General features: G+C 49.3%; 1 protein-coding gene across 6 annotated transcripts in view; it reads left to right on the plus strand.

Moving 5' to 3' along the window:
• The window catches only part of CORO2B (coronin 2B), a 213989-nt gene that overhangs the window by 166396 nt on the left and 21130 nt on the right, over nt 1-26463 (plus strand). For all 6 annotated transcript variants that reach the window (XM_025390635.1, XM_025390632.1, XM_025390634.1 and 3 more), the window contains one exon: nt 15043-15159. In XM_025390635.1, the coding sequence (XP_025246420.1) occupies nt 15043-15159 (117 nt within the window). The remainder of the gene's footprint in view (nt 1-15042; nt 15160-26463) is intronic.

Raw genomic sequence — 26463 nt, forward strand, 5'->3', positions numbered from 1 at the left:
GAAAGCTTGGGATGGGGAGGGTCATCTCAGCATTGGGCTGTTCACTTACAATGTGAAGGACATTTTCAAGGTCATAGATATCCCAGGGTCATTGCCTCGGAGGTGGTGCATCTCCTTCTCTGGCCCCTTACATGTCCCTCATGGAGCAAGGCTGAAGGTCTGAGCCAGAGGTCCCCTGCCCAGCCCACAGATTCCATGGATTCCATGGGGACAGTGTTGGCCCAGGGCGGAGTCTCTATGGTGTCTGGGCAGGGAAGATGGTAGGCACTGGGTTCCTGCAAAGTGTGCATGCTCTTGATGGATGGCAGTTCTCTCAGTGGCTACCCCTAAGAGGCAAGGCAGAGTGGCCCAGCCTGGGAGCGAGTGGATGGTGCCATGTGACCCACTCCCACTTCAATGACAACAGCATCTTTGCAGCTGGCAGCATGTGGCTGGGGGAATCATTTGATCCTGAATATAGACCAGCATTGTGTTTGAGACCAGAGGGTGTAAGAAGCATGTCTGTACCTCTGAGGTTTCATTCGTGTCTCACACTCTGCTGGAAACCCTCCACGATTATCTCATTTAAGATGAAAGTGCGGATAATCTCTTGGGAAGGCAACAAACATCCATGAAATAAAGCCAACAATACAAGACAGTGCTAAATGGAGAAGCAGGACAGTGTCATGGTGAGGCCCAGAGCACCACAGAAGGCTCTGCACCATGCAAATGGTACCCCCTTGGGTTGTACAGTGCACAGTTCATGCAACTGTAGAAGGGATCCTGATTAGGTCCACCGTTTATGGCATCATTAATTCAACAGAATTTGATGAGAGCTTACTGTGGGTCCAGCACGATTCCAGATACTGGAGTTATAGCAGAGAACAAGACAGAGCGCCACCCTGCATGGAGCTTACATTCTAATTTGAAGGTCAGACAGACTAAGGGCTGAGTCCTGGCTTTGCCGCTGTGTTAGTTAATCTCACTGAGCTTCAGTTTCCTCATCTGCAAAATGGACACAATGACCTGTACTTCGTAAGGTTACTGTGCTGAAAAATGGAAATAACACTTGGCTTCAGGTCTGACACATGGGAAGCCCTGTTAATGATAGCCAGCACGATCACAAATGCTGTGGGAAGAAGGGCTTAGAAAAACTGAGGGAAAAGGGGCCGGAAGCAGTGACTCACGCCTGTAACACCAACACGTTGGGAGGCTGAGTTAGGCAGATCCCCTGAGGTCAAGAGTTCTAGACCAGCCTGACCAACATGGTGAAACCCTGTCTCTACAAAAATGCAAAAATTAGCTTGGCATGATGGCAGGTGCCTGTAATCCCAGCTACTCGGGAAGCTGAGGCAGAAGAATTGCTTGAACCCAGAAGGAGGAGGTTGCAGTGAGCCAAGATCGTGCCATTGCACTCCAGCCTGAATGACAGAGCAAGACTCCATCTCAAAAAGATAAATAAATAATAAAATAATAATAATAATAATAATGAAAAGAAAAGTTGAGGGAAAAGGAAGACCACAAGATGTGAAGTGCACTAAGTCGTCTCAGTGGGAGCAGGAGTTGGGGGATCTCTTGAGGGGTGCAGAAGCCCAGAGGAGCAGGCCTTTCTAAGGACTGTGTCACAAGGAAGGCAGGGAGGGGGCCAGTGAGGGGCACCCTGATTGGCGACCGTATTTTCCCAAACCAAGGGTCAGGACACACATGATCTGGCAGAGAAGATCTGTGTTTCCTTAGAGAAGAAGTCTGGGAAAAGGTGTGGTCATCCAAATATTGGGATTGGGGCAGATATCACTGTTTTCATAGGACCTGAGACATCATGTTTAAAATTGGGTCTGTCACACTTGAGAAGTGTGACCCCCATAGGGTTGAGCAAACCGAAGAATAAGGTTAGAGGGCAGGTGGGGGTGGGAACAGGGTGTGCGTGCCCCTCAAGGGCCAGGCAGGTAAGTTGGATCTGATAAGACAGAGAAAGGGGAGCTGACTCAGTCAGGATTCCTGCTGCACACTGGCTGAGTGGCCCAAATCTCTCTCTCTCTAGGTCTCAGTTCCTGTCTCTGAAAAGTGGAGACATTGTTGAGGAGCAGAGATAACACAGATGTGGTTGTCTGTTGCTAGCAACAGAAATCACTGCCAACCCCAGTCCTTTTATGCAGGGAGGGTTTAGGGGCTTCATAGATTTAAAGGGCTAGGGCTGCGGCAGTGAAGAGCCAGACTTGGAACCAGATCAGCACCAAGACAGCTCCCGAGGGCCCAGTCCCAGCCCACCCTGGGTAGGAGTCTGATTGGCCAAACCCAGTCCCATGCCCTGTCCCTGGACAGCAGAGGACCCTGGGTAGGAGGAGCCCCTGCTTCAGCTTTCGTGGTGGGGCACTGCATCCGACCAGGACAGCCCACAGTGGGAGAGTCCTCCGAATCAGGAAGGGGGCTTGGATGCCCAATTGCCAAAAACTCCTACAGATAGTTACGTATGCCGTGGAAGATTCTGGAGGAGTTGCACAAGGAAAGTAATAGTTATAGAAGGCTGATCTTGCTCTGGGGTTCGAGAAGAGACCAGCACCGTGGAGACCAATTAGAAGACTGGAGTGCCTCAGGAAGGCTACGGGCAGGGTGCACCTGGAGAGGAAGGAGCAGATGTAGAGGCATTTGTGGGGATTAACTCATCAGAGGCCTCCGGGAATCCTCTCTGAATACGGAGAGGTACAGGGAGTCTCAGAGGCTTAGCAAGGGGCTCAGGATGTTTACAGCTGTCAGGGCTCTAAGAGATCACATGGCCCCAGATTGACATTCTCTGATCGACTGGTCGGGACTCCCTAGATGCTGTGCTGAGGACTGCTGGGCTCAGGCAGGACTCAGTGAGCGATTGGCAATGCCTATTATAGATACAGAAACTCCAGGAGGGGCAAGAATACCACGTTTATTATCCCTGTCCCCCCAAAATGTCTCACTTTTCGCAGGGAGAGACTGAGACCTAGAGAGACAGAGATTCAGGCCACTCAGCCAGTGCGCAGGAGAGCTGAGATGAAAACCCAGGTCCCCTGAATCCCAGGCTGCTGCCCTTCTGCTGTAGCAGTGCTTTAGTAATGCTCCCCAAATCCCAGGTGGGCTGGGCAAAAAAAGCACAACTCGAAACAAGTTTCCTTTCACGCTATAGGAGAGGTGTGGGGAGTTGGGGTGTTACAGGAAGGGCACCTGGCGGGAGAATCCTCTTCCCTCCCCGTTCCTTGGGCCCGATGGCAAACGGAAGGAGGGCTTTTTATACTTTTGGCAGCAGCCCCCGCACACAGGAGAAGTTCTGGTGGGTCGTCTATGGAGAGGGCCCCTGGTATGGCAGAAACCCAGGCCTCTGGGCCAAAAAGCGGAGGGCAGACTTAGGAACCTGCTCCTGACCTTGACGGAGCTCCACCTGCCCAGGATCCTCCATGCCTATATGTCTCTCTAGGCCACCCCCAGTCGGGGTAGCTTCCTCTGGGGAGGGGGTCCTGATGTTCAGGAAGGCCTCTGGTGAGGAGCCTGAAGGACGAAGGCCTGTTTGGGGCCCAGTCATGGGAAGATACTGAAGACCCCAGAGCTGACTCCCTTGTTGGTCCAGACCCCGTACCCCCAGCCCTCCCACCTGCTTGGAGAACACGGCTCTGTGGCGGGGGAGGAGAAAGCCAATGCTAGTGATGGCAGCCTTGAGATGGTGCAAGCACTGTCCTTTTCTTTTGATTTTCTGCCTAAACCAGAAATGTGCTTTTCCCATAATTTGCATGGATGCTGTCATGTAACTTTTTTTTGCCGCTTCTCACATTTCCAACAGTTACAGTATTTGTGTACCACACCCTCCCCCCACTGTAGGATATTGAGACATCACGGTGGGACTGGATGTTGGAAGCCTCACCTTCCCTCTGCAGTCTCCCTGCCAGTCACATTTAAGGCCTCGAATGCTGGGAAGCAGGGATTTCACCATCTCAGGACACACCTGCCTCACCTCCCTCCCTGCAGAGCATGTTCTACCTCTCAACAAGAGAGTGTGGCCGTTGTCAAGACCACTGTCATCATGGTGCTCACAGCCTGGTGGCAGGGATGAACCAGGAACCAAAGGTCCTTCAGTGTGGAAGGAGCATTGGAAGCGGAGGTGTATAACCATGTGCATGGCATGGGCAGTGGACTGAGGGAGAGTGTTAAGGCAGGACCATGCTGGGATGACAACAGCTCTGATGCCTGGATAAGGAGTTTGGCTTTTAAGGTCTAGGTAGTAGGGAGCCATTGAAGATTTTGGAGCAGGGGAGTTATTTCATCAGAGTTGCATCCTAGGAAAATTAGGCAACAGTGTGTAAGGTGGATTGGAGAGAGAACTGAAAAGAGCAGACATTACAGGGAAGGAGATAAACCAGTGGGCCCACTTCAGAAATCCTGCCAGCTCTAGAGTGAATAAAGCCCTTGACTCAAAATAGATGGCCTAGAAGTCTGTCTGAGAGTCTAAAAACCCCAGGAGATTACACTTTTGGGCCAAGCAGCTTTCTCTAAAAGGCTCCTGTCAATATGTACATGGATGACCCGCAAGGAGAAATGGACTAACCCAATGTCTCCCAGTCCTCCTTGGAAGGCTTTTGTTTACTTGATTAATTGGCCAAAGCAAGCAGGGTCCTGAAATAGGGGACACGAGACAAGTATGTCCTGATTGGGATGGAGGGAGAGAAAGAACACAGCCAGAGGCCAGGGCAGAAAGGACCACAGCAGAGGAGCTTGTGTGGCGCACGTGTGTGTGTGTGTGTGTGTTGCACGTGCAAGCATATACATGTGTATGTTGGGGACAGTCACTGGAAAATAGGGAACACCCTGTGGTGGAGCAGGCAGCACTTTGGATGAAGGACATCCATGTTTAGGAGCATGAGACCCCCTCCCGCCCCACAGTGGTACCCAGAGCTCTGAGCCTGCATAAACTCGTTCTGGTTCTGTCCCTGCCAAGTGGTGTGACCAGGGGCAAGTGTCCTCATTTAGTTGGTTTCTCTGGGTAACGCTAATTAAGATAATGTCTGTGCAAGTGTTGGGGGTTGTGCAAATGTGAGTTGGGGGCAAAGCCTCCTTCAGGCCCAGGAGCCTGGAACACGGGGAGTCTGATCCCTGCCCGGGACTTTGGGGAGAAGGACTACAATACCTATTTATAATGACTCTCTCTTTTAATATTAACTCCCAGCCATAGAAGAGAGACCCAAGAAGATTGTAAGCAACCTAATCAGATGGTCTGGGATGCATGGGACAGCATGCAGTGAGGGAAAGTGATGATAGGGGTGGCCCATGAAAAAACATCTTTCATACTGAGGCTTGGGATTCCGGCAGTAAATCACCCATCCGCTGGGTTCAGCATTAGCCACTGCCCTGGGTTCTCCTTTACATGCTCATCACCTAATGTGACTTCTGTCTTCCTATTTGCTTTACCTGTGGTTTCTACAAATGAGCCTATATTAAATGTGCATGATAATGTTATTAATTTTGTTTGGGGAGACAGTCTCACTTTGCTGCCCAGGCTGGAGTGCAGATGTGCGGTCTCGGCTCACTTCAACCTCCATCTCCTGGGTTCAAGCAATTCTCATGCCTCAGGCTCCCAAGTAGCTGGGATTACAGGCACGTGTCACCACATCCAGCTAATTTTTGTATTTTTAGTAGAGCTAGGATTTTGCCATGTTGCCCAGGCTTGTCTCACACTCCTGAGGTCAGGTGATCCTCCCGCCTTGGCCTCCCAAAGTGCTGGGATTACAGGCGTGAGCCACCACGCCAGGCCGATAATGTTTTTAATTGCTCACCCTCCCCAACAGGAGACAAGACTAACCTTCAGCTGCTAACTCTTAGAATGCACAAGTGTTTCAGGTGCTCCAGGAGGCAGGAGGCCCAGGCCCCAGCAGGCTACGGAGCCTCTAGGGTAGTGGTTCCCAGTCTTTGCTGCTCATTGAAATCAGTCAGGGAAACATGCTAAAAATACCAGTGCCTGGCTCCTGCCTCTCAGATATTGGGATTAAATTGATATTTAATTGTTTTATTAATTAATCACTTTATTTTATTGATAATTTAACTGATAATTAAGTTGATATTGCTCATTGGGTATTGGGATTATTTAAACTCCCAGGTGATGCTAAAATGTAGCCCAGTTTGGCAAGCTCTAGGCGGAGGAGAGAGACTGGGTGAGAAAAAGAGTAGGAAGGGAGGGTCTCCAAGAACAAATCTAAGGGGCTTCACGACTGAGCTGCCACCGACCCGTTGTGGGAACCACACTAGAAATGTTGAGCTTCTACTTCTGATTTTTTCTTTTTCTATTTTTTTTTTTTGAGACGGAGTTTCACTTCTGCTGCCCAGGCTGGAGTGCAATGGCACAACCTCGGCTCACCGCAACCTCCGCCTCCCAGGTTCAAGCAATTCTCCTGCCTCAGCCTCCTGAGTAGCTGGGATTACAGGCATGCGCCACCACACCCAGCTAATTTTGTATTTTTAGTAGAGACGGGGTTTCTCCATGTTGGCCAGGCTGGTCTCAAACTCTCGACCTCAGGTGATCTGCCCGCCTCAGCCTCCCAAAGTGCTGGGATTACAGGAGTGGGCCACCGCGCCCGGCCTCCTGCACTGATTTCTAACGACTTTCCTCCCTGGTTTACTTGGTGTCTCATCTACATCCTGAAACAGAAGCCAGCATAGCAGAGATGCCTTAGAGGCAGACAGCCAAGTGCAGGTGATAGCTCCTCACTTCCCAGCTGAGTCACCTTGGGCAAGTCACCTCCAAGAGCTCAGTGTCTCATCCATAAAATGAACTGTTACCAGAGGGTTATAAGGATTTAATAAAACCTTATAGGGTTGTTACAAGGATTAAATTTTAAAATGTCTATAAATTGCTTAACATGGCCAGGTGTAGTGGCTTATGCCTGTAATCCCAGCAATTTGGGAGGTCGAGGCAGGTGGATCACCTAAGATCAGGAGTTCGAGACCAGCCTGACCAACATGGTGAAACCCCGTATCTACTGAAAAAAATTAGCTGGGCACTGTGGCACATGCCTGTAATCCCAGCTACTTGGGAGGCTGAGGCAGGAGAATCGCTTGAACCCAAGAGGTGGAGGTTGCCGTGAGCCGAGATCGCACCATTGCACTCCAGCCTGGGCAACAAGAGCGAAACTCCGTCTCAAAAAAAAAAAAAAAAAAAGAAAAAATTGCTTAACACAAGGCCTGGCACTTTGCAATCACTCATCAAATAGTCTTTGATTATCACTATTGTCTTCTTCATGGTAGTTCTGGCATTGACATCCCACATCTTTTTCATGTGGACTCAATGTGGATTCCTGTGTTCTGTGCTGGTACATCAGAAGCATGGCACTCTGTGGTTGCAGGTATGTCTTGCTTCATAAAGTAAAAAGGGGAACCATGAAAAAGTAGTAAGGGTATCAGACCAGGGTCTGGGAATCTGGGAAGCCCAGAGAAGCCAGGGGTTATGTTCAAGGTCACTGGGTCAGTGAGTGCCGGAACTGGGTGTGGAAATCCTGCCTCCTGCTCAGTCTGTTATTTCTGCCTCGCTAAGCTGATTCTCTAGGTAAGAAAACATTTTGCTTCCATGTACAAAATTCAGCTCTGCAGTGATGGGAGAATCTAGGAAACTGAAGCTGCAATGCAGGTTGGTTTGAAACTGTCTCATCCCCAGTCAGTTCATTGGGTTCAAAAAAATCCTGGACAGGGGCTGAGAGCACCCACCACTCCCCTGGACAGCCTGCTGGGTGAGCTACACCCACGGACTCACCATGCCGCCAGCCTTTCCAAGGGAGGGCCCAGCCATGGCTGCCTGAGTGCATGCCACACACACACACACACTGAAATGCACTTTCAATTAATTATATAATTTTATTTAATTTCAAAGATGTGTTTTCCCTGGTCTTATTCTGTTTTATGTTGCTGTAACAGAAACCACAGACTTGGCAATTTACAATACACAGAAATGTATTCGGCTTACGGTTCTGGAAGCTGGGAAGTCAAAGAGCATGATGCAGGTATCTGGCAAGGGCCTTCCTGCTGTGACATCCCATGGCAGAAGGTAGAAGGGCAAGAGAGATAGAGCAAGAGAAGACCAAACTCACTTTTATAACAAACCCACTCACAATAACTAACCCACTCCCAAGATAAAGACATTAATCCATGCGTGAGGGCTGTGCCTAATCTGACCTAATCATCTCTTATAACCACTTCCCAACACTGTAGCATTGGAGACTAAGTTTCCAACACGTTAACTTTGAGGAACATATTCAAGCCATAGCACCCTCCAAACCATCCATGTGGTAACAAGGGTGTAGAGAAACCTGTATGAACAAATACATTTATGTTGCACAAAAGCTTTGGAAACATGTAAATCTGGTAGGCACCAGTCTGCATATTATTCTTTAAGACCTGTTTGCTTGAAACCAGAGAGGAGTATTTTTCAATCAAGGCTATGGGAGCTGTGTTTTTTGTAATAATATCTGTTTTTTAATAACAATTTTATATGTTTGTTAGAATTGGAAGCTGCTAGTAATATCCAACTATTCACATGTTGTCACTATTAGCATTTTGATGTATTTTCTTGTAGATTGGTTTTTTTAAAAATAGATAGGGATCCTTTTATATATACAGGTTGAGCATCCTAAATCCAAAAACCCAAAATCCAAAATGCTCCAAAATCTGAAACATATTGATCACCGACATGATGCTCAAAGTAAATGCTCTTAGATTTTGGATTTTCGGATCTGGGATGCTCAACCAGTAAGTAAAATGCAAATATTTCAAAATCTGAAAAAAACAATCAAAATCTGAAACACTTCTGGTCCCAGCACTTTGGATATGGGATACTCAACCTGTATAGAGCTTGATTCTGTTTTACTAAGTGTAGATCTTTAGCAATGCTCATGCCACTAAATATTCTTTGAATATATGATTTTAAATGACCTCAGAATATTCAATTATATGGGTATACTGTAATTTATTTTGACAATGTCCCCATTGTTGTCCCTATGATAAATAACATGGTGGTGACTGTTTTAGTGTGCTTCTCTGTTGATTTCCCTGGGGTATATTCCCAAAGCAGAATTATTGGTCAAAGGTCATGAACCTTTTAAAAGTGTTGGAGAGGTTCCGTCAAGTGGATCTCCGGAGAAGTTGCCCTACTTGACACTCCCACTCATCCTGGAGCAGGGCATCCATGCCCCTCTCCTGGGGCTGGTGATCAGGTTATATCTAAAAGACACCCTATCTGCCAATAACTCTGTCTGTTGGCATTGGCACTCAGGGTATATTTGAGATAAAATCTGATCCCCAGCCCTGGGCTCTTCCTTGGGAAGACTCAGAGTGCACAACCGCTGCCATTCAACATTTGACATGGAAGGGCTGTCCCAGCAAAGAAGGGCTGGACTTGTTCTGTGAGCCCTCCAGGATAACACCCACAAAAACAGGGTGAAGATCTCCCTAAGGGTTATAAATTCCAAATAATAGGTCTCTTCCTCCACACCCCACCCCAGGCAGCAAGGTCTCTGCCCCAGCTCTGTTGGGACTGAAATTCTCTGAGGTTGGAGGACCAGATGGCAGGTTAGAGCCCTGGACTTCTGAGAACCCTACCCCTGGGATAATTCTGTGAGTCGACCGTCTATACAGTCATTGTACAGTCATGAAACATTGAAAAATCTTGACTCCAGAGAAGCTCACTAAATCTCTGTTTTCTTAGTTGTAAAATCGGCTTGTGATGAGCATTAAATTTGATTATATTTGTAAATCAATACAAATGTGTTTATATTAATATGCTATTATATTATCAATAGGCATGTGTTAGTGTTGGTGTTAGTGTATTAGTATGAAGCATGAGAAAACAGTATTGTGTAGCAGTTAGGAACCAGGCTTTAGCAACAGAACCAAGTTTGGTCTCTGGTCACACTCCCTATACAGAAACAGTAACTTGTACAACAGATGCATGTGTGGAGCTTGGGGAGAAAATTGCTCACATTTAAAAAATTTACAATCAGCTTCCTTTACAACATTTGGCAGAGGCATTTTGTTTTTTCTTTAATTTTTATGTTTGTTAAAGTAATAAATGTGCAGAGGTCAGAAGGTCTGATAATACTCTACAGCCTGTAGCACTGCAAAGTGATGTGCTGGGGTTGGCTTGTGCTGGCTCATGAGAGCCTATTGGTAAAATTTTTAGGAATTCAGGAGTTTTGCAAGCTGGTTGTTAAACAGAGCCATTATCATAAATTACATTGAATAAACTTACAATTAAGTTATAGTAAAAGCAGAAGTACTAAATATTAAAAATGTATTACTTCCCAATTATTTCACTATTATCTGTGTTCTTGAGGTTATCTGTGCCTATTACATTTGCATAGTGGAAATATTCTATAATAGTGTACTGAGAGCCTCTTCTATCTCCGTATTTGGTGACATTAGCCTGAAATCAGTGATTGTGGGAATATTTACACCACTAAAATTGGCAAACGCTATGAATCAGGGCCTTTTTTTATCTGGAAACCCAGTTGTTAAGCATCTACAACCCACTACTGCCTAGAGCCACAACCCCTGTCCTGTCTTGTGACACCGCTGCATTTCCTACTCTGGTTTTAGCTGTTTCTTTATGCACTTACCCCATATTTCTTAATTACATGCTTTTACCACTGCGTCTTGATTTTCAAATATTAGACATGGCCTATTGGCTCCCTATTATGGAAAATGAGGCTCTAGCTTTTTTCCAGCTCTGTCTCTCTTCTTACTACACACACATACACACTTTCCTTGCCTCTGTCTTCCAAGTACAGCATAGCACAATTCTTGCTTAAGATATAAATATTTGGCCAGGCACGGTGGCTCAAGCCTATAATCCCAGCACTTTGGGAGGCCTAGACGGGCGGATCATGAGGTCAGGAGATCGAGACCATCTTGGCTAACACGGTGAAACCCCGTCTCTACTAAAAAGTACAAAAAACTAGCCAGGCGAGGTGGCGGCGCCTGTAGTCCCAGCTACTGGGGAGGCTGAGGCAGGAGAATGGCATAAACCTGGGAGGCGGAGCTTGCAGTGAGCTGAGATCCGGCCACTGCACTCCAGCCTGGGAGACAGAGCGAGACTCCGTCTCAAAAAAAAAAAAAGATATAAATATCTTAGTTTTTACATTATTACAATCATGTAAATATTGTACATAAAGCATTAAGCACTGTGATCACATTAGTTTTCTTTTCTTTTTTTTTTCTTTTTTTTTGAGACAGAGTCTCACTCAGTTATCCAGGCTGGAAGAGACTGGCATGATCATGACTTATTGTAGCCTAGGCCTCCTGGGCTCAAGTGATCTTCCCACCTCAGCCTCCCAAGTAGCTGGGACTATAGGTGTGTGCCACTACGCCCAGCTAACTTTTTTGCTGTATTTTTTGTAGAGGTGAAATTTTGCCATGTTTCCAGGCTGGTCTCGAACTCCTGGGCTTAAACGATCCACCTGCCTCAGCCTCCCAAAGTGCTGGGATTACAGGTGTGAGCCACTGTGCCCAGCCTACGTTAGCTTTCTCAGACAACATTTTTTCTTGGAGGTAATAATTGCATTTTTAAATTTGCTTGATGTCTCTATAGAAAAGTGGTTTTCAAACTTTTTTTTTAAGCAATGGAGCTCATCAGTCTCTAGAAAGACTTGTCTCCTTCCTGAGTGCAGGACTGTGGCCACTCCCCCTTCTAAATAGGCTCCTCTATGTTCAGAATAGGTTCCGGTGATGTTGCCTAACCTGCCCCTCCTGTGTATCACCCATGGGCTGCTGGCTAGAAGCTCCTGTTATCTGATGGCCACCTATTGACTGGTTTGGTGACTCTCAGATTTGCCTGGGCTGGGCTGGCTGCCAAACACTTAATGCAGACAGCCTTGCTCAGGGAGCACTCCAATGCAGCTTTTGAGATCAGACGGAAGGAATGACTCTGGCAGAGAGTAAGGGAGCTGTGGAAGCAAATGATACAGGGCCTATCCGCCCATGAAAAGTCTGAGCTGCAGGAGGGGAGCTGGCCAACAGTGACCAGTAGGGTTCAAGAACACTCGCTTTTGAGAATCACACCTGTGTGGAAATCCCAGCTGTGCTTTCAGCTGCTTGACCTTGGGCAAGTAGCTTAACCTCCCTGGGCCTTAATTTCCTCATATCTAATTAACAGGGTTGTTTCCAGAGTTAAAGATAATGTGTGTAACCCTAATAAATCTCAGAGTCACATGTGACCCAGCCTCTGCTTAGAGTCTCATTTTTAAAAAATCATCTTCAGCTGAGAGCAATGGCTCACGGCTTTGGAAGGCCAAAGCAGGTGGATCACCTGAGGTCAGGAGTTCAAGACCAGCCTGGCCAATACACAGAAACCCCATCTCTACTAAAAATATAAAAATTAGCTGGGCGTGATGGTCGATGCCTGTAGTCCCAGCTACTCAGGAGGCTGAGACAGGAGAATCGCTTAAACCCGGGAGGTGGAGGTTTCAGTGAGCCAAGATCACGCCACTGCACTCCAGCCTAGGCGACAGAATGAGACTCTGTCTCAAAAAATAAATAAGTAAATAAAAGTTAATGTTAAAATTTAAAAACTCTCTTTTTTATTTTATTTTTTTTTGAGACAGAGTCTCACTCTGTCACCCAGGCTGGAGCTCAGTGGTGCGATCTCAGCTCCCTGCAATCCTCGCCTCCCAGGTTCAAGCGATTCTTGCGGCTCAGCCTCCCGAGTAGCTGGGATTACAGGTGCCCACCGCCACGCCTGGCTAATTTTTGTATTTTTAGTAGAGACTGGATTTCTCCATGTTGGCCAGGCTGGTCTCAAACTCCTGACTTCAGGTGATCCATCTGCCTCAGCCTCTCAAAGTACTGGGATTACAGGAATGAGCCACCATGCCTGGCCTAAAAAATTATATTCTAACAGCCCAAAAGTAATTTAAAATATATGCCAAACCTGATTACATCTTTCATAGAATATTGAAAGAGTATTCAATATTCATAGAATATTCAGTATTCATACAATATTGATATCATAACTGATATCAACACTCTCCAAATCCTTTTTCTCTATCCTCTAATTTTCCACAACATACAACATCAGTGAAGTTCTCCTGGGTCCAGCCTCTGAGGCTTTTTTCCCCTCTCTTTCTCTGCCTCATTCTGCATCTTCCCTACCACTGCCATTTTCTCCAGTCCTGTTTTTTCCTCTACCCATCCTGCCATGGCTCTGTTGCAAAAGATCAAACGATCTGGTAAAGAGCCGATAGAGATGCAGGCAGGAAGTGGTGGGGAAGAGGTCATGGCAGGACACACACTCTGAAATAACTCTTCTTCATCTCACTGGGAAGTGCTAGGCATGTGCAGTAGCAAGGACTTGGCAGAAATTGGTTCTCTTCCTCCTTCTTATTCTGATGAGGAATCTGAAGGAGAGAGCGGTATGACCTAGACCTCCCTCTTTTCTGACCACCTACCCACTGTTAGCAGATGGACAGTAACTGGAGAAACCTCCTTGCTTCCTCTCCTTCAAACTCCCCAAAAAAGTAGCAATGAAAAAGACCTGAGAGATGGAAGCATAGCTTCTGCCTATTCCCCCTCCCTTCTCTGCCACCTTTGTAGCCGCTAAACATGGAACAGCTCTTCCACACCCATCCACACCGCTTGTTCCATCCTTTTGTGGACTCACCCCCTCCCAGGAAGTCATGGACTGAGCACCTACTGGGTACCAGGCCTGTAAGGGGCTGGAGATTCAGAGACGAGGATGACACAGACTCTGTCCTCAGTTGCTCACAGGCAAACAGAACCAAACTGCAAATCAGATCTGGTTGTGGTTTTGTTTGTTTGTTTTGAGACAGAGTCTCGCTCTGTCACCCAGGCTGGAGTGCAGTGGCACAATCTCGGCTCACTGCAACCTCCACCTCCTGGGTTCAAGCGATTCTCCTGTCTCAGCCTCCTGAGTAGCTGGGATTACAGGCGTGTGTCACCATGTCTGGCTAATTTTTGTATTTTTAGTAGAGATGGGGTTTCTCCATATTGGCCAGGCTGGGCCCAAACTCCTGACCTCAGGTATTCTGCCCGCCTTGGCCTCCCAAAGTGCTGGGATTACAGGTGTGAGCCACCGCACTCGGCTTGGTTGTGTTATGGAGGGAAGCACAGAATGCTGTGAGAGCACAGAGGAAGAGATCTTCACCCACTAAGGTATCAGGGAGGACTTTCTGGAGGAGGTGTCATCTAAGCTGTACAATAATAAGTGCTGTCATATATTGAGCATTTACTGATATTCTCTTCACTAAGTGCTTTGCTGTGCATATTGGCTCACATAATCTTCACAACAATGCTAAAAAGTAGACATCACTATTCTCATTTTAGAGAGAGGAAACTGAGGCTCAGAGAAGTTCATTAACTTTCTAAGGCCACAACTTTCACTGCTAAAAGGTGGCAGAACTGTGATGCAAACACAGGCCTGTCTGACTTTGAAGCCTATGCTTTCAACCACAGGGTACTGTATACTGGTGTTGAAGATGTACACTGCACAAGGATGCTCGTTCATATCGTGGAGAGAATGGCTTGTGTAAGAGTGTATAGGCAGACCCAGAGATTCCCGGAGCAGCAGGAAAGAGCCTCCTCCTGATCCAAACCTGAGTCTGCCCTGGGGGAAGCAGGGAGTGTGGGCCCCAGGGAGAGTAGGTGCACCCCAGCGTCTGGGTGTGCGTGAATGGGGCAGAACGTGGGCCTGTGTGTGTGCCAGCAGGGCTACTGCCCATCAGGCTTTGGTCATTCCAGCTTAACTTTAAACACTTACTTCGTGCAGGGGCACCTTTTTCTCATTTGCAGAGGTGTGTATGAACGAGCAGCAGCCTGCCCCACCACGGCTGTGCGGCCTCCCTGCACCGTTCAGTATTGGGGAGGACACAGCCACAGAGCAATGTGGCCCAGCCTGACTTGGCCCATCAGGGCCCAAAGACAAAAATAAAACACAGGTGATTCCTCCAGGACATTCCAGTCCAGTTGAGAGGCCCAGAAGAAAGGCACTCCATTCAAGGCCACCCCAGGGCCATCAAACTAATCTCCTTCTCTCTCTCTCTTTCTCCTCTGCAGACAGGCAGGATTGAGCCCAACTACCCCAAGGTCTGTGGCCACCAGGGCAATGTGCTGGATATCAAATGGAACCCCTTCATCGACAACATCATTGCCTCGTGCTCGGAGGACACATCGGTGAGCGGAGGGGTGCTCCTGGAGGAGGGGGGGCTCAGGCCCTTCCCTGCTTCCTCGGGAGGCCTCTCTTCCTCCCCTCTCCTCCTCCTTCGCCCTTTGCCCTTCTTTTCCTCCTCTTTGTCATCCTTCCAGCAAGCCCTACGATGGGGATGGGATGGGAGCTAGGAAAGAACCAAGGGAAAAAATCTGTGCTGGATTCCACAGATCTGTGTTTTCAGTGTGATTGAGCTTGGAGGTGTTGCTTTTGTAGGTGAGAATTAGAATTTAAAAATTAAGGGTGTGATTCAGCATTCGTCTATGCTCCCTAAAGAAGGGCAAGGGAAAGAATATGAACAAGGAGGGAGGGAGAAAAGGAAGGAACTGGATGGGCGTGAGGAAAGGAGCGCCTGTTCTTTGCAGCCTGGGCAGGGTAAATGTACCCTCTGGTTTGTCCTCTCTGAGTCGTGGTTTCTAGGAAAGGAGACTTAGCTGAGAGAAGAGTCCTGACTTTTCCAAGGACCCACACTGGTGACCCAAAATTTGAATTCCATGTGTCCCAGCATTCAATGAGAAGAGAGAAGAAACAGGAGAAGGGAGATAAGTAAGAGAGATCAGGGAGGAGACAAAGAGAACAGGGAGAGAAGAGATAGGAGAAATGGAGACGGGAGGGAAAGGGGGAAAGAGATAATTTAGAGAGGAGGATAAGGAATCCAGGGAAAGTGGCCTGGGCACAGTGGGTTCATGCCTGTAATCCCAATGCTTTGGGAGGCTAAGGCAGGAGGCTCACTTGAGGCTAGGAGTTTGAGACAGCCTGGGCAACATAGTGAGACCCCCATCTCTACAAAAAAATTGAATTTAAAAAAAAAAAAAAAACTAGCTGAGTGTGGTGGTGCACACCTGTAGCCCCAGCTACTAGGAAGGCTGAGGTGGGAGAATCACTTGAGCCTGGAAGGTCAAGGCCGCAGTGAGCTGCGATTGCACCACTGCACTCCAACTTGGGTGACAGAATGAGACCCTGTCTCAAAAAAAAAAAACAGTTCGAGCGTGGTGGCACATGCCTATAATCCCAGCACTCTGGGAGGCTGAGGCAGGTGGATCATTTGAGGTCAGAAGTTCAAGACCAGCTTGGCCAACATGGTGAAACCCCATCTCTACTAAAAATACAAAAATTAGCCAGGCGTGTTGGCCTACCCCTGTAATCCCAGCTACTCGGAAGGCTGAGGCAGGAGAATCACTTGAACCTGGAAGGCGCAGGTTGCAGTGAGCTGAGATTGCACCACTGCACTCCATGCATTCCAGCCTGGGCGACAGAGCAAGACTGCCTCAAAAAAAAAAAAAAAAAAAAAAGAGAGAAAGAGAATCCAGGGAAAGTAAAATTTGAAACTGCGTTCTGCCCACTCCTTCCTCAGACTCTACCAACTTTCACCAGTGGAGGTAGGGTCAGAGGTGCTGGCAGTGGCCTTCCAGAGGGAGGGTCCCATACTGTGTTCCACACTGCCCCTCAGCAGCATCCGTACACCAGCTTGGAAGAAAGAGGAGATTTCAGAGCCTCAGCTAAGCTGGTGAGGAGGGCCCTGATGTTCCCAGATGAAGGAGGATCAGCCTAAGCCCCTGATGTTCCCAGGCAAAGGAAGATCCCAGCCTTTTAGTCAGGCCACAAGCATCCACCTGATGCTCACTGGCAGAGCCTGGGTACCAGTCAGATTTTCAGGAATGTTGGAATGGAAAGGAACTTCAGAGTTCATGTCTCCCTGTCTTCCCAGACTGGACTGTGAGCTCTTGGGAGCAGAGACCATAACCTATTTGGTTCTGCACCCCATGCATCCAGCACAGGGCCTGGTACCTAATAAATGCTTAGTAGGTGTTGGGTAGGATTGATGGATGCATGGATGGATGGATGGATGGATGGATGGATGGATGATTGGATGGCTAGATGGATGGATGGATTGTTGGATGGATGGATGGATGGATGGATTGTTGGATGGATGGATGGATGGATGGATGGATGGATGGATGGATGGATGGATTATTGGATGGATGACTACATTGATGGATAGAGAGATGAACGAGTAGATGGATGATGGATAGACGAATGAATGAAATAATGGGTAAGTAAGTAGATGACTGTATGACAAGTGGGTAGGTGGATGAATGAAAGATAAACAAATGAACGAGTAAATTAATATAGTCCATCTAATCAGCTATCCAAAGAAAGAGAGAGTCACAGTAAATAGCCTCCATCAGTTCACACGCTGGGGGTGAGGTCAGCTGACACAGTACCTAGTACATGGGAGAGTGGTAAGGAGGTAACTGGAAGAGTGGAGTGTGCTTGACCAGCCCAGGGTCCATCACAGAGGGCTCCTGAGAGTGGCAGCAGTGAAGGCAGGGCCCTTGAGAGCAGAGAGAGCAAGAGCCTGTTATGAAGATGGTCCATCAGTCTTCAGCAGCCCCAAAACCAAATTAGGGACTGTGGTCAGGGGTCAGGACATAGGCAGGCCAGGGCTGCAGAAGGAAGGGCGCAGACGCTGGAGCTGGGGGACACAGAGAGATCACCGGTTGCTTCCTGGGCTGGGAAGGAGGCAGATGAGCTGGTGGAGGCTGGAGAACCCAATGGCCAGCACAAGAGACCTGGGCTCAGTGGGAGAGATGGCAGGTGGAGGTGCTGCCCATCCTTCTCTAATGGGTTCAGGGAGCCCAAGAAGGAATGCGGTGACCACAGCTGGCTCCGTCCCTGCCTGCTGAGGTGCTGGGAGAGTGGCGGGAAGGACTGACCCCAGCTGGTGTTACCAGCCAGCAGGTAGTAGATGCCCCTGGAACTCAGGACTGCTCCTCTACCTACTCTGGGCTGGGCCTTTCACATACATTTAGCTTTTAGAGCCACTCTGTGAGACAGACATTGCCACCCCCAAACTGAGGATTGGTAGGTAGGTCACAAGCCAGGAAGTAGAGGAGCAGGGATTTTACCTGGCCCACTCGCTGCAGAGCCCATGCTCTGCCAAGCTTCCTCGCCACAGACAGCCAATGCCATCTCCCAGCGGCTCCTGTCTTACCCAGAGACCCAGCTAGGATAAGAGATGAGCAGTGCCCGTCTTGATGTAGGGGGGACAAAGTAGACTAGCGCTCCTGGAATCACTGGCCACCCAGGTTCCTCCTCAAGTCTCAATTTCTCCTGCCTGGCTCAGGGTGAGGAGGATCTGCCCAGTCCTAGCTTGGCATCTTATTTAACCTGATATGTGCCTCATGCTCCAGGACCCCAGCTTGTAAACAAGACATCCATGGTTTGTGTCCAAGAAAAACCTAAGGCTGCTTCCCTGGCCACATGAGCCAAGAGACTCTCTTCAGTTTTGCACACACTGACTGAGAGCACGGTATGCCTCACACCCTGGCTGTTGGGGTCCAAAGAGCTCAACCATGGGATCTGGTAGACCTGGGCTGGAACCTCAGCTTCACCATTTACCATCTGGGTGGCCAAGGGAGTGTTACTTGGCCTCTCTGAGCCGCGGCTTTGCTCGTCTCTGAAACAGTAAGATACCTCCCTGTGGCTATTGTGATGAGGATGAAGGTTAACCTGTGCCCCGTAGTATGCCTGTCCCTTCGTCGATGCCTGCTCATCTCACTCCTGCTCTGGAAACACCCCTAGCAGAGAGGCAGAGGGGCAGAGGGGCAGGGCCCACCCCACCCACCAAAAGGTGGTGCAGAATGAGGTCATTGCATCCACCAAGGTCAAACAAAGGGCCATGCACACAGAGGAGAAGGATTAGTTTTGACCAAGGTGCAGAGAGGAGAAGAGGTAGTTAGCTGGACTTTGGAGACGCAGGACGTTGACAGACAGAAAAAGGGTTAGAGAAGGAGTCCCAGGAAGAGACCCAGTATATCCAGTGTGCTTGGCCTGGAGAGAATGCATATACAGTGCACTTAGAAAAGAGAGAGTCTTGTGTGGCTGGAGCCCTGGCGTGGTGGTCAGTGAGAGGAGCGGGCAAGAAGGGAGGCTGCGAAGGGCAATTGGGCCCAAGGAGAGAAGGCTTAGGATGCAGGGTGAGCAGCCCAACTTTGCAGCGAGACCTGTGCTTCTCAAGCCATCTGAGCATCAGTGGACCCTACCGAGTGTGGTGCATGGGAGACACTACACGCTCCACGGAACCAGGGAAGGGGACCTGTGTGGATGGAGGGGGTCACAGACAGCTTTATGAAGGACATGGGGCCTGAGCTAGCTGGATACAGGTGAATCAGTGGAGAGAGGGGAATAGCGGAGGGGTGTGGCTGGAGGAGTGAAGGGAAGGGACATGGGCTCAGAGCACAGGAAGGGAGGGGCTGGCCTGGGCTGCTGATCCAGAGACAAGGAGATTAAGTCTCTGGATCAGAGAAGAACTAAGCTCTCGCTCCGGCTGCCAGGCCAGCTGCCCCAGAAGTACAGCCCTGAACCCCATCTTACCCGAGTGTCCACCCCTCCCCACCTCGGGGCTAGGGATCTTGGCATTGGAACCAACAGGTCCCTGAGGCTGGATCCCAGCCTCTCCTGGAGGAGGCACTCTGAGACCCTGAGGGAGGTGCCTTGACCAAGGTCACACAGAGAGCCTGTGTCCTAGGAAGGTCCCCTGACTCCCAGTCTGCACTCTCAGCCCCTCACCGGTGGCCCTGGTTCTACAAAGGAGGAAACTGAGGCTCAGGGCCATGGTGGACTGGGCTGACAGTTCAGATTCATCCACACTCAACATTTACATCACAGCATCTGCTCTCCTCAGGGCCCAACCTGGGTGCTGGGGGAAAGCACAGGAGAGGCATCCCCACTGCAGCCTGGGAGGGGGTGGGGCGTAAAGGAAATGGAGTTTGCAGCTTCCAGGGGGTGGACAGGAGGTCAGCACTGCTGCCAGGGCCCTTCCCACGGCCTCCCTACCTCCATCAAAGCCCCTGAGGCACAGGCCACCTAGGCACCCTCCCTCCACTCATTCCAGCTGGAGCGGTCAACTTGCTGCACACCACACATGACATTCAGACCCAGGGTTGGGAAGTCAGTCAGCAAAGCTGCTGTGTGTGCCAGGCACTGTGCTACATACAGGACTGGGGACGGTGCCAGCCCACAGGGGCCCAGAGGGAAGCTCTTCACAGCAAGTCTGGACCAGTTCCCCTGGGAGTGCCTGTCCATTTCACCCCCAGCCCTCCACGTCCCTCTACTTGTCTCTCAGAACATTCAGAGGACAGTGGTGGAATTTCACCAGCCCTGATTTCCCCAGCTCCTTCCCCATATCTCCCAGTCCTGCAACCTCCAGTGAAATCAATCCCCGTCCCCCAGGATCCATCTCCCCTCCCTGAGCAGGAGGAGGTCCTCTGGAGTCTAGCCTCCATCCCGCCAGGGATCCAGCAGAACATACCCAGGCTCTTCCCCCGGGGCTTCGGGCCCGAGGGAGGGCTGGGGGCCATAACTCTCCCTGGCATCTGGCAGAATCCAGTTCTTTCCGCTGCTGGGTGATGTCACCTATTGTTGAAGGCTATGCTTTTTATAGCTTCTGCCGCAGCTAGGGAGGGCGGCTGGCAGGCGGCAGGGAAGGGCGCTATCGGTTTCCAAGCCTCGTGCTCCCAGCCCTTCTCCGGGGGCCAGCAGCCGCAGAAAGAGAGAGGTTTCTGTCATCTCAAGGAGAGGGAGAGAGTGATCCCAGGAGAGAAGGAGGAGGGAGAAGAGGCAGGCGCCTCTTGCTGGTGGGCCAAGCTCCACATCTTTCCTTTGCCTTTTGTTCAAGCTCCTCCGTCCTGTGTCTGCTCTCCTCACCCTGTATATGATGCCCCTCCCTGAGGAGCTGGGGGCGGGATGGACAGGATGTCAGCCCTGCTGGAAGCCACCCACCACCCTGCCTCCCGCACACCCCCGCCTCCCGAGCTCCCGAACCAGTACTTCTTGGAGCTGGAAGGCAGTGATGCACTTTCGTAGAGGTAGAAGGAAGGTAGCTCTGAGGGGCCAGTGAGCTGAGTGGGTCTTCACCAATGATTTAGCAGCCACAGAGAAAGCAGCAGTATGGCTCCATGGCTAAGCTGGTCTTGATCTCCTGACCTCAAGTCCCTAGGCCTAGGTTCAAATCCTGGCTCTGCCACTTCCAGGCTCTGTGATCTAGGACTAGTTTCTTTACCTCTCTGAGTACCAGTTGCCCTACTGTAAAATAGGGATCATCTCGGGCTCTGAGAACTAGATGAATATAAAAGTGTTTTGTGTCCCCTAAGAACTCCATAGACATTAACTGTTGCTTTCTTTTCCTTAAGTGAGGGCCCAAGAGTTTAAATAACTTGCCCAGGCCGGGCACGGCGGCTCATCCCTGTAATCCCAACACTTTGGGAGGCAGAGGTGGGTGGATCGCCTGAGGTCAGCAGCTTGAGACCAGCCTGGCCAACATGATAAGCGGAAGGACAGATCATGTCCTCCTCAGGGGGTTGGGTTCAGCCCAGGGAAGAAGGAAAAATCAGGTACGGGCACGGACAGAGTGTGGAAGAGAGGAGGAGGGTAGTCTGCCTGATTCCGGTTCTGAGTTTGAACCCCAGCTCCTCCTTTCCCAGCTGTGACACCTGGGCAAGTCTCCTCACCTCCGTGGGCCTCATTCCCTTATCTGTGCAAGGACAGTCATTAGTAGAGTCATAATAATAATAGGCAGCAGTGTCCTTTCATGCATCCAGCACCGCAACGACCACTTCGTGCATCCTCTAGCAGCGCCCTCCCCGGACTCGCAGCAGTAGATGCTCAGCAATGTTTCCTTCTGGGTCCTCAATTCGCCCCTCCTACCTCCCTGGGTTTGGTGGGATTTGTTTCCCATATTGGGAAACAGTGAGTCCGGTGCTCAGAAGATGTCAGAATCAAGGGAGACTTTGAGATTCTACCTCTTGTTTAGATGAATGATGATAAACTAAGTTTTAGAATGAACAGAATGATTGACAAGAAACGGGGAGGAGAGAGCTCCAGGAGCCTCCTGGTCCCTGAGCAAACACCTTCAGTTTTCTCTTCACTGCAGGAGACATCACAGTTACTGTGCTCTTGGACCCAGGCATCATCTCTGTGGATTGGTTAGATGGAAATCTTGGAGCCAATGATTGTGTATTGTATACAGCTAAACTGGAGGCTTCTTGAGGGCAGAAACCGTATCTTTTTTTTTTTTTAGACAGAGTCTTACTTTGGCCCAGGCTGGAGTGCTGTGACACTATCTCGGCTCACTGCAACCTCCACCTCCTGAGTTCAAGCGATTCTCATGCCTCATCCTCCCAGGTAGCTGGGACTACAAGCTCATGCCACCACTCCTGGCTAATTTCTGTATTTTTAGTAGAGACAGGGTTTCACCATGTTGGCTAGGCTGGTCTCGAACTCCTGGACTCAAGTGATCCACCCACCTTGCATCCCAAAGTTCTGGGATTACAGGAGTGAGCCACTGCGCCCAATCCAGAAACTATATCTTCTTTTTTTTTTTTTTTTTTTTTTTGAGACGGAGTCTTGCTCTGTCACCAGGCTGGCATGCAGTGGCGCAATCTCAGCTCACTGCAACCTCCGACTCCCTGGTTCAAGTGATTCTCCTGCCTCAGCCTCCTGAGTAGCTGGGATTTACAGGCACGTGCCACCACGCCCCCCAGCTAATTTTTGTATTTTTAGTAAAGACGGGGTTTCACCATGTTGGCCAGGCTGGTCTTGATCTCCTGACCTCAAGTGAACTGCCCGCCTGGGCCTCCCAAAGTGCTGGGATTACAGGTGTGAGCCACCGCACCCAGCTCAGAAACCATATCTTATGCTATCCTGTCACTCCCCACACTCCCCCAAAACAGATTTGTTTGTTTTTTGAAGTAGCTACTAAGGGGTTAGATATCAGATCTTCTCCTAGCTGTTTAGGCCTGTGGTGAACTCCAGCTCCTCCTGTGAACTTCTGTACCACATACACAGACATTGGGTCCTGTCTGCTTGCTGTAGTGTGTAATAAGCAGCAGATCCCTTAAATGGAGAATTCTGCCCCTTAGGAACAGTGTCATCAGAGGGACTAACAGTCCTAGCCCTAAGTCACGAGCAGTCATGACCCTCAACGTGTCAGAAAGCAGAGATCCAACCAGACACCTCCATAATCATGTAAGCATTTTAAAGATGAAGTTGTTGCTGCATTCCATAAAATGGAGACATACTTCATAACGTATGTATTGACTACACAGGGGGCAACAAAGTGCACATGAAAAATATAACTTGTCCGAGCTCAGTGGCTCATGCCTGTAATCCCAGCGCTTTGCGAGGCCAAGACGGGCAGATCACTTGTGCTCAGGAGTTCGAGACCAACCTGGGCAACATGGCAAAACCCTGTCTCCACACACACACACACACACACACACAAATACAAATATTAGCTGGTCATGGTGGTGCACATCTGTAGTTTCAGCTACTTAGGAGGCTAAGGTGGGAGGATGGCCTGATCCTGGGAAGTGGAGGTTGCAGTGAGCCGAAATTGCACCACCGCACTCCAGCCTGGGTGAGAGAGCAAGACCCTGTCTGAAAAAGAAAAGAAAACTATAACTCAATTACATCTAAAGTTTAACCACTATAAAACTTGGGTATGATCCTTAATTAATATTAAGTAAGCATCCTAAAGTGTTATTCTTTGGTCATCTGCTTGGTAGTGTATACATTTTATCTTTACTTAGTATTTATAGCAGCTCTGCTGTATGGGTATAATTATCCTTACAGGTGTAAAGACAGATGTTCAGAGAGGCTAAGAAACTTGGGGAAAATCTCACAGCCAATAAGGTCAGAGCCTGGATTCCAACGGAGCTGTCAGACCACAAAGCTTCTTGCTTTTTGGCCAGCTGCTCCCTTTCCCATGTGCAGGGACAGTTGGTTTTGTAGCTTTATTAACTGTGCTTATCAGCTGCCTTGCCTTTGCCTTGTCTGCAGTGTCTGCTGTCTCCCCAACAGGACTGACAGCTACTTGAGACTAAGAACCGTTCCCCCGTATCTAATCTGTTTGGCACAGAGAGGACCCGGGTATGTTCTGTTGGGTTGAATATAACTGAGTTAAACAAGGCTCTGACCCAGGAACCTGTGAAGGGGACAGTCCCCAGCAAGGCTGGCTTGCTGGAGAGAGTGGTTTTGCCACTTCTCCCCACCCTTTCCTTCCAGAAATCCAGTTTGGCAAACGCTACTGAGTTTCCTGTTGAATTGAAGTAACCTCTTGGAGCAACCTCTGAGCAGATCCGCAGGGCTCCTCCCATGCCTTATCCACTCTTTGTTTTCAACAAAACCCTTGAATACTAAGGGATTGGAATTCCTTTCCCAGCTATTCAGGCCCACTGTGAACTCCAGCTCCTCCTCTGAGCTTTGTAGCATGTGGTGCTACTGTTTGCTGTAGCCATGGGTCAAACAGAGCCAGTATCCTTCTCCCAGTAATGTATTCAGTGACGTCAAAGCAGAAAAGTTTGGAAGATTAACTAATACTATCTAAATGTGCAGATGAAGGTGGGGTGCCGTGGATCACTTGAGATCAGGAGTTCGAGACCAGCCTGGCCAACATGGTGAAGCCTCATCTCTACAAAAAATACAAAAATTAGCTGGGCATGGTGGTGGGCGCCTATAATCCCAGTTACTTGGGAGTCTGAGGCAAGAAAATTGCTTGAATCCAGGGGACGGAGGTTTCAGTGAGCTGAGATCACACCGCTTCACTCCAGCCTGGGCGAAAGAGCGAAACTCCATCTCAAAATAAATAAATAAATAAATAATAAAGTAAATGTGCAGATGAGAAAACCAGGACCCAGGGAGGGAAGTGGCTGGTATCAAATGGGGATAAAGCAAGGCACCTCTCTCCCTCTCTGTGGGATATTTATTCATCTGAGTCCCCCAAGCCCTGCCTGAGACACTACATCCAACAGTTCTTGGTGAAAACAGCTCTCTTGGTTTCCATCTGTAGCCCTTCATTCCATGAGACTTGAATCCAGTCAAGGGGCTGGAGCCTGGGCACAGACACAGCTACCCCCACCCCCCATCCCCTGGGCTTAGCCCCTAGGCTCCTAGGCAGAGCTGTCACCCCAGCACATCAGCTCGTGTATCTAGAAGGCTTCACGCTTCCAAGAGCTCTGCACCCAATTTAGTTGAACCCACACACCTCTAACAGGTACAGTCGCTATTTTCTGGATGAGGAGCCTGAGCCTCAAGACAGGTTAACTGGCTTGTTCAAAGTCACCCAGCTAGTAAGTAAGATTGGAGCCTTGGCTGGGGCTCACTCCACAGCCCCCCAGGTGACTCTACCTTACCCGGGCATGGGTTTAACCCAGAGATACCTCAGTTACTGGGTTGCTCAGGAATTAGGGTGTCCTGGGAAAGAGTTTCTTCTGAGACTCTGGGCCCAAGCAGAGCTTCTTCGAGCCTCAGTGACGAGATATGACACACATGACCTCTGGCCTCCTCTGCCACGAGCCAGCCTGCTAAGAGCAAGGCTGACCCCCGTGCAGTTTCCCTACTGCTGCGCCTGACCCCACACACGCTGGGCATTTTTCTGCCTCCTCACCCCTTCCAACATCCCAACCTGTCTTTTCAAACTTAGTTCAACATCCTGTCTTCCAACACTGCTTTCCCAGACCCTCCCACCCCAGTGCCCCTAACAACTGGATTCAAGCTTTCTGAACAGCTCTGTGCCCCCACAGCCTCTCCGTCTGCCTGCACCACTCAGTGCTGCTCAAGAGCAGGCATGGGCAAGTTCAACACCACACCCCACTGGCGCATAGGAGGCCCCTGGGAGGTGTTAGCGGAGTTAATGAGGCTCAACTTTTGGTTTCAAAGATCTTTCTTGATGGCCAGGGGCAACTATTCTGCTCAGTCAATGCTTATGTACCAAGATACAGTGTGAGACGTCCCTAGACAGAATCCTCTGCCCCCAAACATCTCATCCCTTTGAGTCTGAAAGCTTCAGAGCTTCCTACTCAAGTGCAAACACTTGAGTGTTTCTTGTGTCTAAGGGTAGCCAATAGACACAAGAAAAGATGCCTGGTATTTTTTTTTTTTTTTTTTTTTTTAGAGACAGGGTCTCACTCTGTCACCCACACTGAAGTGTAGTGGCGTGATCATAGCTCATTGCAGCCTCATCTTCCTGAGCTCAAGTGATCTTCCTGCCTTAGCCTTCCCAGTGCCGGGGACTCCAGGCACATGCCACCACATCCAGCTAATTTTTGTAGAGATAGCAGTCTCACTATGTTGCCCAGGTTGGTCTTGAACTCCTGGGCTCAAGCAATCCTCCCGCCTAGGCTTCTTATTTTGAGACGGAGTCTCACTCTGTCGCCCAGGCTGGAGTGCAGTGGCACAATCTCGGCTCACTGCAACCTCCACCTCCCAGG

The sequence above is a fragment of the Theropithecus gelada genome, chromosome 7a (assembly GCF_003255815.1).
Source record: "Theropithecus gelada isolate Dixy chromosome 7a, Tgel_1.0, whole genome shotgun sequence".
Lineage (NCBI taxonomy): Eukaryota > Metazoa > Chordata > Mammalia > Primates > Cercopithecidae > Theropithecus > Theropithecus gelada.